Below are 12,905 nucleotides of genomic sequence, written 5' to 3'. Positions count from 1 at the left end.
TTGTGGCCAGGTTTCGGTGAGCAGAAGGAAATCCAGAGTGTTGTCAAGGATTACTTCATGGAGGGCAAGGGCTTTCTTGTTAATCAATCGGGTGTTGAGGAGGGCAAAGTTGGCATGGTGAGAGGGCAGTGAGACGGGGGCAGGCTGGAAAGATCTGAGGTTGTCCCAATTAACAGTGTGTGTGGGGGGTGAGCGGAAGGACTGAGAGCTCCGTGATAGCAGTTAGCAATGGACTAGGACTAGGGACGCAGAGATGGATGACTGATGTGAATGGCATGACAGGAGGAGTCACGGTCAGGGCTTGCATCTGGTGGAGGTTGCCTGTGAGAAGGGCTAGGAAATCGGGTTAGCCGCTAATGCAACTAGAGTTAGCCACCACACGTTGGATGAGCACGAGCAGCCAGCTAGCGGCTAACCAACAAGGCAGTAGCGGCTTCAGGAAGCAGCTGAAAGGTTGTCCAGAGGTAGGGGTACAGTGAACACAAACACTAACAAAACAGGAGCAAAGGAAGGAATAGCTGACGGAATAGCTGACGGAATAGCAGACGGAATAGCAGACGGAAAAGCGTCGAATAAACAACGTCAGCATCCTCTCACGTCCTGAAAATATTCTGGAAAAAATTATTCCGTGCAGGGGAGGTGGCAGTGCAGTCCTCCTCACCAGTATGGTATGACCATGCACTGCCCTTATCGCTATCTGTATCTGTACAGCCCTCACGAGCTTAGTCTCACACATAATGAGTGTGTGAGACATAATAAGTGGCCAGTTTCACTGCACATACGGCAGCGTTTGCCTGTTGCTGAACATGTTCCATGTTCGTTCATCCACCCACACCGTGAGCAATGTTTTTCACGTGTTGGTTTTGACGCTCCTTTAAGTTGTTGGTTTTCTGTGAATTTAGCATGTCTCTTCTCAAATGGCCTGGACTGCTTGAATTTGCGAGTAATTGCACTTACTTCTCATTCAGATTTCACATCGGCTTTTTGTACTTCACCTGAGACACATCGCTGTCCACGATTCGAATGACGCCAGTTCATAAAGATGTCTCACAAACACCTCCACACTCTCCCACTGACGCTGGGAGCATCTGCGGAAACACGGGTTCGTGTATAGCAGTCGTCGTAAATAGGCGGCCCGCAGGCCAGAAATGGCCCGCCAGCAATAATTTCTGGCCAGCATCCAGATTGCTTTGATAGCAGAAAAATAAAAAATAAATAAATTGATAGCAGCTAGTGCTGAAATATATCTGTCAAGACAGCTACAATTACTCACATCGTCAGTTCCAATATCCGCCGAATGTTGGGATTGATCATACAACCCTCCCACTCCTACCGACTGAGCTAAACGTCTACATGGGCATATTAGGATTTTAAATGTAACGGCATTAAAGAATTTGGCCTGATGACAGAATTATTTGCCGACTCCTGGTGTATAGTATTCTGCTTGAGCACAAAATGTTCAAGCTTGGCCACTACAGTCTCGTAATAGTTCTCACTGTCTCTTGTAGGACCATAAATATGGGCTCTGCTTCCTTGTCCATAGCATTCAACAAAGTGTTACCATGAACATTACCTTGTTCCTGGTCAAGTTTTGTGGCAATCCAAGTGAGAAAAATGCTGTCTCCAGACTGACCATGGCGATGACTGGGTGAAGTCAAACGATTCATGCGTGTGAACCATGGCCATTTCGCTGCTCCAAACTCGTCTCTTCTCTCAGTCAGCAGGAAGGGTCACTCCTGACACCATGTCATGAAGTTCAGTGACTCATGCTGTAGCTTTATTGTTTATTAAGAGTTGTAGACAATGACCCTCTGTGCACAGTAGAAAAGTACATATCGAAATACGCATTATATTTTACAGGTCCAGCTGCATTAATTGATTTTGCCAAAGTATCAGTGTGATGGAATGGTTTAGGTGCAATGTGTAAGAATTGAGACCACTCTCCACCTCAGATTCACTCTCCAAATAAATATGTGGCAGCATATCACATGTCAGGTTAACTACTGCTAACTAGTTAGCTCAGTTAGCCGGAGGTGAAAAACAGGTTACAGGTTTATTGCTGATCATGTAACGTTGCAGTTTTATTTAGTTAACCTCATCACTTGGGTTTGAGAGTCAGGGGGATGTCTTGACTTGCATTAGTTTATAAGCTGTCATTAATTGCATTGGACATTACATGCTCTGTAAGTTATGAACAGGTTACAATTATATAATCCCTTATAGCTATGCAGTGTTCTATGCAGCCGGGTTTGAATGCAGCAGGTGATACAACACTCATTATAACCACTAGTGAATTGAGACTTCAAGTCAAGTCTCAACTTAGTTCAGACCTTGCTCAGAGACTTGAGACTCGACTTGGACTCTTGCTCAGAGACTTGAGACTTGATTTGGACTCTAGTTCAGAGACTTGAGACTTGATGTGAACTTTAATTAAGAGACTTGAGACTTAACTTGGACTCTAGTTAAGAGACTTGACTTGGACTCTAGTTCAGAGAGTTGAGACTTGACTTGGACGCTAACTCAAAGACTTGTGAGCAAACTCCTGGCTGCATCCCACTGCCTTCCTGATCTCTCGCCAACACCTCTTGTGTCTTGGTAGTTTTGACAAATCGTACAAATGACGATTCACAAACACCTGCCTCACTGCTGTGTGCAGTGGGTGAGATTGTTGGATTGTCTGTCTCCAACCATTTCCGCAATTGAAATATGGATGTAAATTGCTATTAGATAATCTAACGAGCACTTCGTTTGAAGAATGAAGCCAATTGGGGGGGCCATGGTTGCTAATGCTAGGCTTTTCCCTAGTGATGGAATGTAACTGTGCATACATATTGTACGATTTTCTATTTCTTATCAAAACATTTCTGTCGGTTTTTGAGTCTTGAAAGTTTTTATTTTCTTTTAAAAAGTGAAATAAAAACTGCTTTTGTATATATTGTATATTTTTAAATTGCTACTTTTATTTAAGTAAAGGACCTAATTACTTAGCGCACCCCGCCCCTACAGTACTCTTTTAAAGTACTGTAGCTTAAAACAGCAAGATGTTAAACCTGACATGTTAGTGACTGGGGGATTATTCAAGTCAATTAAATTTTTATTTATATAGCGCCAAATCACAACAACAGATATCTCAGAGCGCTTTTCATAAAATAGCAGGTCTAGACCGTATTCTGTGATGTATTCGTTGCCAGAGGTGGAAAGTGTTCAAAAATATTCTACTTAAGTAAAAGTACTATTACTTTGTTGAACTTTTACTGAAGTACAAGTAGTCCAGTAAAAGTAGTTCATTTAGTTACTTAGTTACTTTTTTAACCTGCTAAAATTATTTATATGGATTCAAAGAGGTCACATTATGCTTTTTGCCTTTTTCCCAAGCGGAACATATACAGCTGAACCGAAGCTGTGTTTAACAGCTTTTCAGGACCCGCCCTACTCTGTTTCTGATTGGCTAGTTGTCCATAACTATGTATTGCGCATGTGCAACTCCCAACAAAGATCTTGCAGAGGTAAGATGTATCACTCCATAGCTAAAACGAAGCGTCCAACACACAGGGTGAAAAGAGGAGCTGCAGAAATGTGCAGTATGGTCTTTTTTGAAAGTGAAACCATGTAAACCTGTTCTGGTACAACTCTGGTACAACTCCTAAATAAAATGAATGAAATGAACCTGAAATGAGAATAATATGACCACTTTAATATCTTTTTTATGCTTGTTATACTTATTTAATTAAATTGCAGTCTTTTGCTATTTGATAAGGGAACAAATCCTTTTGTTTGTTTGACAGATACTTTGCCAAATCAATGGCGAAAAACGTGAAAATGAGAAGTTTGTTGTAAATTTAACTCTGATTGGCATGATATATTAATCAACACCATTATGCAGCAGCGCCAATTTTGTGCATGAGAACCTGTAGTTACTATGGTAACAGCAGATACCTTTTAATACCACAGGGCACAGAAGTCTTGGGCAGCTAAACAAACTATTGTCAGGCAGTTATTGGTATGTTCCATAATTTATCTGTTTTATCTTTTTTTTTACTCAGTAACGGATGTGATTAAAAATGTAGTGAAGTACAATATTTTATACAAAACATATTTAAGTTATAGTAGAATTACAGATTTAAAAAACTACTTTAAAAAGTACAAGTACAAAAAAAACCTACTCAATTACAGTAACATCAGTATTGTAATTCATTACTTTCCACATCTGTTTGTTGCATGGTACTAGTCAGCGCTAGCTAATTGATTCATTAAAGTCCATTAAACATTAGAAACAGCAAAATGGATTTTATTCCATTTTAAACTAAACATGTTTTTTTCAATTTCAAAGTGACATTTGTGGTCTATCAGACTTCACATAGCTCCCTCTTGAGCTACAAAAGGCTTTACACAACTACTTTCTAAAGCAGTAGTACTCCCCAACACCTGTAAACTAGGGCTGTGCAATTAATCGAATTTTAATCATGATTTAAATTTTGGCTTGCAGCGATTATAAAAACAAGTTAATCAAAATAAAACAATTATTGTGCCACATGCTGTTTCGCAATGACACTTGTTTTGTCTTGTGTTATATATCCAGCGCACCTTTTCCTTTACAACGGCGCCCTCCGCCCCTCCTTAAAATCCCAAACTCACTCTCAGCCAGGCTGTTGCATGGGTAGTTCAGCCTATGAGTTCACCTTGAGCCAACATGACGGGAGTTATAACTGCTTCAACTGGTTAGTCACTATTATCTATTATTAGCTAAAGCCTACAGCATTTTACACAGAAATTCACCTAGCGGTTAATGGACTTTTAATCTGCTTATAGTTTAAAATGTATTTATGCTTAATGTAAACCTGGACTGTTATGCCTTGTTTTACCTGGTTCGTGCTTGTAAAATATGCACGCTGTCTGCGTCTTCATCTCCTAACAGGACACCACGGTTGAATTTCAGCGCTATGTAACGTAACTTACACGCAAACTCTGCTTTCATCAGCCTGGTTTCCAGCAGCTTCTATAACCCATGCAGTTCTTTTCAGTGAAAAAGCTCACTGTGCACTACCTGCTCAGCAGACTGGCAACCAGCAGGTGAACACAGTGCAGCATTTAGTTGCAAAGGAGCCTCATATTTTTCTTAGGATGTGGCGGAGACAAAATCAGAGCTAAAAGGAGAGTGAATATTGGACGTGGACATTTTTTCAGGTGGACACAAACATGGCTACACATGTGGCTCTCTGTCTGTAGGTTGTGTAAATATACAAAGAGTTTACTAAACTGCCCCACATGGCCAAAAATCAATGAATGCAGCTTTAAAATCTGGAAGGACAATGGTATATAGTTTATTATTTCACAGATAAATTTTGTTGAATTTAGATTTTGCAGCTTTGCATGGAAACAGTGGTACTGTGTAGAATAAAAACATGTAATATGCATTATTGTCATTGAACAGTATGTTGTTAAGATACATAGCCAGCAGAAGATGGCTGAACCAGGAAATACTGTAGTTTCCAGGAAATGCATCATCCTCTGCAAGACACACACACACACACACACACACACACACACACAGTCACGCCCCTACACACACACAGGCAGTGATATGATATCCTGCCCAGTTGTATATGTGTATCACTGCGGGCTGCCGTGTCTTCCCACCAGGTAAAGAACAGCTGTCTCCTTCCTGTCTTCAGTCCTTTAAACAGCTTTTAAATAGACCACAGTCCTCTGTGTTCCTGAGCCGGAATAGTTCATGCGCTGCTTTGCACTGTCACTTGCTTACTTGTTCCGTGTTTCAGGATTGGCACTTCAGATCTGAACATGTGAAAACTAGTTTGCATGCTTGTCATCTGTAAGTGTGTTGGAATCTTAGCACAGGCAACACAGAGCAAAATATAATGAAATTTTAACTATAGTAATAAAATTGTTATTGAAAATAAGGGTAATGTGTGAGATACATATAAATAACGTTTGATAGAAAGGACTTCTCCTGACTTTTTAATGCTTTTCACAACTAATAATTATGCTACGTGTTTGTAATATTGTTATTGAATGAGCAGCCATTTATCATCAACATAGCTCAAAATGATTACCATAAACTTTCCAATCATATGTCAGCATTAAGTGCTGGAGGTAGATTGGTCCTGTAACCATTAGACTTCCCAGTGTGTAGTAATGTGACACACTGCTGTTTATTTTTTGAGGAATTACAGTAAGCCTATAGAATTTTGCTCCAATGGAATAATTATTTTTCTTTGCAATTGACAACAAATCCACACACTCCCCTGTGCTGTCAGTGGCACTCCCTGGTTAATAATAAAAGCAATATAATCGTGAATGATCTTCAAACTCGACATTCATTTTGATCTCAACTACACACCTGTAAAGTTTTGTGACTGCATCTTGCAAAGTTGTGATGTATGTTGATAAAATCTGTCCACAGATAAACAAATACTCAAAACAGCTTCCATGGTAGTTCCTGCTACAGTAGGTGTTTCCAGGAGCACATTTTGCCATGACAACACACACAGACACACACACACCCACAAGGTGACAACAATACCAGCTGTTGAGGCTGGTAATAAAACAAAATAAAAGCAATGACAGTAAATAAGTATTTGGAGCTGCAGAACGGTGTTTGTGGGACTGAGTCAAAATTAACTACAGTGTGAGGTGTGGCTCATTTATCTGTTTTTAATAATTTAACAATGGAACTGTATGGCACAGAGCAATCAGATATATCAGGCTATGAAACATACAGTACTTGTTAGTGGGATCATTCCAGTGTGAGTTTGAGTCGCACATGGGACTTTTTGACAACAGCTGAATTTCCTGTTACTGAGTTTCATCAGCATACTTTCACTTCTGTGTGACACTTGAAGCAGGAAAAGACATTAAAATAACCTGATAGATGGCAGCTTGTTAACACCAACATTCATGAAGGTGAAAATAGAAAAGAGCAAACCCCTGTAATCTTTAGCTGGGCTGCTGAAATGGCATATTGTTGCTGCTTGTGTTTTGGTTAATCTGCACAGCAGAGCTGATTTTGTTACTATTTTCCAACCATAAGTTTTATGTACGTAGTATGGACAACTGCATTCATAGCCTGAGCTTGTTTGAAACAGCCACCACTAGCTGTTTTTTTGTAAACTAATACACATAACTCAACAGTAAAACATACAGAACAATACAAAACACAAACAATGATACAATACAGATCTTTAAACTGATCAATTATGACCTCTACAAACTGTTTCAACTTGAGTTTAAAATGATCGTGTTCATGATCCTGGTGGAGTTGTTCTGTACATTCACCCACCGGACAGAGAAAGATATGTACTTTTAGGGCCTGGTTACGCCAGTAAGTCTAATATTGGCAAATTAAATGAAACTTTTAAACTCATCATATCTGTTGCCAAGGTCAAGAATGAACCTCCATGTCTTTTATGACCCACCTCTCCCCGTAATATTAATCCCCTTTAAATGTGGCTTCAGATACATATTTCCGCTGTGTTTAGTCTGAACACAGAGATAACTAGAAGACTTTGTAAGGTTTTGTAGTGGATATGCTGCTCATGTTCATGGAGTTACGGTCTGTCACACAAATCCTGAACAGGACACCAGTCATGTAGAGTAGAGAGTAACTTAAAGATTAAGTAAAAGCCTAATTATGATGACTTTCTTAATGGAGGACTGAGAAGTAATTAACAGCTTATCACTTTTCCAACTAACTTCACTGACATTACATGATGTTTCTCAAGTGAGAGCACAGTAACAGTACATAATGGTGCATGCCATAATGACCTTTCATTATGTTTTAAATGACAACCTATAGGTACCATTAACACCTAATTTTGAGTAATAAGATGTAGGTTTGTTGGTTAGAGTGGTGGAATTAGATGGAAATATGAATCACATTGACTTTATTGAAAAATTGCATTAAGCCATGTTGGTGAATGATGTGGAAACATGTATCCTCAGTAGAATAAACTGCAGTGGATGACATTGTTTTACGGTTCACCAAGACTGGAAAACAGATGAGATGCTTCTTCTCACAACACCAAGCAGTTTACGTGTGTTAAAATATAGTCCCATTTTTCTTCCATGACATGTCACAATTTTTTCTCCTGTTCTTAGGTACTGAAAATAATATATTTTTATTAATTTAAGACGCTAAACTTACTTTATGTCAAAACATATCACTCACAAATTTTTAGGGAAATAGTCAAAAAGTATTAATCGTATTGCTGGAGTAACTGTTATTGATAAGTAATGATAAATGATAAATGATAAATTAAGTAAACCAGGAAAGGCTCCTGCTCTGGCTCCTAAAATAAACCACAGCAGCAGTGTGAAAGCTCTGCACAGATACTCATCAAAACCAATTCAATGTTCTTTCCACCAGAAACCACCAGTCATGTGACTCTGACCATAGTGTATATGGTATACCACGTATATTGCTTCCTGACCCTGATTTGACATGCTAGATATCTGGCAGACGTCGGTGATGTGCCAGAAATGTGTCTGGGAGCCGTTTTGATGTGTCGTTGTGTAGTTCACACATAACGACTGGCGACCGCTGATTTACTCCCGATCACAGCCTGATAGTCACCATGCTTTTGGGCTAAAAATTGTGTAGTGTCAACTAGGCATTAAGTTACGAACTGATTTTAACTCGTTGGTTTTATAGGTCAGTTACAGAGCCACTTGAAACTGCAGTCATCGTGGCGGCTACAGGCCTGCACCTCTATCTCTCAGGCCCCATCCACACTACTGCGTTTTCATTTTACGGATTTTACCTTTTGCTACGTTTGCACCATCCTTCCAGACTAAAACGGCAAAAATGAAGACCTTAAACGGAGAATTTGAAAACACTGTAAACCCTTCATTTTTCATTTTGAAACTCCGGAGGGCGTTTTAGTGAAGACGAGAAAAAATGGAGGACTTTAGAAACAATGCCACTAGATGTGTGTTTTCAGTCATTTTAATGTAGATGGAGATCAACTCTGATACACAGCTAAAACTCCATTTTTAAATTAAAACGGAGTGTAGATGGGGCCTCAGACTCTGAGCCACTGCAGTGTAAATGATTCTGACTGAAGGTGGGGGGTAGGGGTGGATGAGAAGTGGGTGGGAGGGGAGGCGTTGTCCTTCTCCGCTCTAGGATTAGTGGAAGCTCCTTTGGACCATTTGCATGTGAATGGATCAGGGAGCTGCTTTTAGCCACCAACACCCCCTCCCTTTCTCACTCTTTCTCTCTCTCGCTCTCTCTCTTTGTCTCTCACCCTTTCTCCACTCCTCACGCTCCTCCTGACATCAGGGAGAACCGGAGAGGGAAAGAGATACTGAAAGATAGTGCAGGACCATCAGTGCTGAGGCACACAAACTTTGCAGAGAGCGGAATTCATAAAGTACAGATCGTTCTTCAACCCAGTCTCTCAGAGAACCTTTCACTGCAGGGCAATCACACAACTGTCTCTGTGAATGAGAGAAGGTAGGATTGTTTTGTTTCTCTCATCCCCCATGGATATTGGTGGGGTATCCTCAGTCTTCTGAGCTAACAATGAAAGCTGACAGGACTGGTCCACTTTGGCGGTCACGATGGGGGTGGGGGCAGTTTATAGGCCTTGGCTGGTTTCTTACGAATTGTTGAATCAAACAGATCCTTAAAGTCAATGCTGTGGCATGAAGTGCACTGGGTGCTGTTACTTCTGGTTTGTTGACAAGGTATTTAGCTTCTAAAACACACATACAAACTGACCGCTAGCATCATATGAATACCAAGCACATTTTCAGTTATTTGTTTCGCTCACTCAATATATCACTCTCTGTAACATGTTCCATAAGCCCTGCTACTGTATAATATGTAATGTATACATATGTATAAATACTTAATAACTTTGCTATTGCTATATTATCTATCAAGCATAAACACTGGTTTCACACCCTTTAAGACTCTTAAGGCCAATCAATTATCTATTTTATCTCATTTACTGACTTACTTTAACTACTTCTAACTATTTATAACATGGTCTTACAACACCAGTTCAGGTCGTTGTTATCCTACTTTAATGTGAGAGTTTGCAGTGAAGATTACATTTGATTAAAGGATAGATCTGGTTAAATAAAACTTGGATCTTGGTTCCATTTACACATCATTATAACACTATTCAGAGAGTCAATATACAAGAACAGTCAGATGATCAGACAGGCTGGAAATAAACGTCCAACCTTTTTGGAAGAGAAAAGAAGGTAAACTTAAAACAGTAAAATAATTACCCACACGTAATAAACATCCATCACCATTTACAGACCCACTTCCTGCTTCACCCATAACCTACTGTGCTTACTATAGCTGTGCACACTGTTTTCCTGTGCATTGAGGGATTATTAGCAACATTTCAAGTGCAATTCCTTTCATTTTGACCTCCAAATAAAGTGGTTGTTGGGTCTGGATAAACACTTGGTTTCCAGTCTGTCTGATTGCTCTTGTTTGACGTTAGACATAGTTATGTCACTATCAATTAATTTAATGGGGAAAATATCATTATAACTATACACAAATTGACAAAGTGTATTTTCCCTTAATAAGCAACTGTTTTTAAAAAGATGAATACAAATAACTAGGAGTAGTACCTTATCGATTATTTAAAATGTCTTTTACAGGAGTGTCCTGTATGTTCTACACATAGAGAAGAAAACATAGAGGTTACAAAAACATACACCCCAAACTAATGTTTTAATAGAACAATAATAATAATATAAAGTGTCAAACTGAACCAAAAATCCTACAAGTTGTTCTATAAATCCGCGTCCTTAAAGAGATAAATAGAATCATCATGTTGCCAACTTTGTTTGGGTTAAACAGAGAAGTAACAATACGCTATATTACTGCTTCACATGTCACATGAGAGGCAGTGATTCTGGTGTATTTTACAATACTAATAAGTATCAGCGAATCCACATCATATTTTACAGACTTAAGAAAACATCTTTGTTTGGTAGAGATCCTTGCAAACATAATGACACCATAATGATAGGTAGAGCGGGTTGACCATTAATCGAAAGGTCGGGAATTCAATCCCCGGTTCCTCCAGGCTGCAAGTCGAATTGTCCTTGGGTAAGATACTGAACCCCGAATTGCCCCTGGTGGCTGTTCCAGCAGTGTATGAATGTGTGTGAATGTTACTTTCTGTTTGAGCACTTAGGCTCAGTGTATGAATGTGTGTGAATGTTACTTTCTGTTTGAGCACTTAGGCTCAGTGTATGAATGTGTGTGACTGGTGAATGCAGATGTAGTGTAAAAGCGCTTTGAGTGGTCGAAAAGACTAGAAAGGCGCTATACAAGTACGGAGCATTTACATTGTTTCTATAGACTGTGTGAATCTCTGTTCTTGTTTAGATCACAGTATGTCTTATTTTTTCCCTCTTCGTTAACTCAAGATGTGCATCAGAAACTTGTAGCATAGTGACCATTTTTGTTGTGCAACCCTTATAGTTGAAAACTGGGTCATGTTGTTCCTTCCTGTGCAAAAGGAAGTCACTTGTCAGAAGGCAAACCCTGGTACATTTCTTAACTAACTAACTAACAGCAGCTGCTCAGAAATTATACTGGACGGTTTTGCAGTTGTGCAGGCGAGCTGAAGCTTTTTGAGACAATTGAGTTCTGATGAATCAGGGGACTTCACTCTAAAGGGGGGAGTTCACACACGTACTCAAAATCTGGGAAAGCGCTGACTGCTGAGCTACTGAGATTTTAAAGGTACCCAGCTGCACCGCAGGGTAAAAAGGTTGAGAAAAGCTCAACTTTATGCAGATGTATTCTGATGCAATGCAAGAGACCACCAGGCAAGAGTGGTATTAAACAGTTTGGCAACAAGCAAAGATATTCTGTACTCGAGAAACAAACCATGCGACAGGAAATAAATCAGTGCAAGTTTCTGCTAGCTCATCCTAAACTCAAATCTCTATAGGTTTTTTTGTGAAATGCTCTACCACCTTGGAACTCTACACATACTGTTTTTATTTTCATTGAATATTTTCATTGAAAACTGTTTTTGTTTCATGAGTCATCATGTGTAGTAGGTTCAGGTTTAGCTCGTGGCCTATTATTGACAAGGCTTGAGTGAGCTGGGCTTGGTTTGGGCTGTCTTGGCTATACAGTCTGACTAAAGGCCACAGTCTGCTTCAGTGCTTGTGGACTGTCTAACAAATGAATTAAAGAAAAGGTGTTTTGATACACCTTTTCTTTAATTCATCACACAACTGCTTCCATTACTTTTCTTGTGTCCAACACCTGAATGCCTTTGCCTGGGAGACGTTGAAAGTGTTCACCATTATTTATAGAGTTTGTTGCATCTCAACCATCTCTAGTCTTTGTCTGGCAAAATGTTGTACAAAATAGTTTATTTCAAGCATGCATTTTAAGCTGAACAAGACTAAAAAGGCTATGAGCCTTGAGTTTCTGTAGTGTGGTTTCACACTTAAGCTGTCAAAGTGACAAACTGGCTTGGGAATGTCATGTAGGGAGTCTGGCCAAAGGCCCATTCAGACAGAAACAGAAGGATTTGATGTAATGGAGTAAAATAGTATCACACATGCTCATCTGCCATTTTACTCATCACTCCTGGTGTTTTTTCAGCAATATCAGTAAAGACTTTAAATCATGCTTTTAAATAGGGATACTTTCTCATCAGAGCTAGGGGAATGTGTTGATGGGGATCAAGCCAATTGAAATATTTCTCTGGTAAAACCATAAAACCAATACCTATTAATGATTAATCACCCTGACCTTGGATCAACTGATCCCATTCCAGTGTGGCATGATACCAGATACCACTGTACCTTTACACCATTTGGTAAATTACAACATTTTGTCAGTTTTTTATGGTGGAGTGCAAAGGATGAGGTGGAGTCTCACAGCCTGG

The 12,905-nt window shown here is 39.5% G+C and overlaps 1 protein-coding gene across 4 annotated transcripts in view; it reads left to right on the top strand.

Annotated features, from left to right (window-relative positions):
- Positions 1-12,905, top strand: part of sept12 (septin 12) — a 120,003-nt gene that overhangs the window by 68,189 nt on the left and 38,909 nt on the right. Inside the window, exon 1 of one of the 4 annotated variants that reach the window (XM_038738976.1) lies at positions 5,524-5,640. The exons of 2 other annotated variants lie outside the window; for them this stretch is intronic. In XM_038738976.1, coding sequence (XP_038594904.1) covers positions 5,604-5,640 — 37 coding nt within the window. In that variant the 5' untranslated portion in view covers positions 5,524-5,603. Of the gene's footprint in view, positions 1-5,523; positions 5,641-9,447; positions 9,473-12,905 lie in introns of those variants that run through there. One more of the 4 variants, XM_038738986.1, reaches the window with a different exon arrangement.

Source organism: Micropterus salmoides, unplaced genomic scaffold (assembly GCF_014851395.1).
Source record: "Micropterus salmoides isolate LMB-PRFRI ecotype aquatic unplaced genomic scaffold, ASM1485139v1 Ms_hic_scaffold_10, whole genome shotgun sequence".
NCBI lineage: Eukaryota > Metazoa > Chordata > Actinopteri > Centrarchiformes > Centrarchidae > Micropterus > Micropterus salmoides.
Note: the sequence above shows the minus strand (reverse complement) of the source record. Positions and strands in the feature narration are given on the sequence as shown.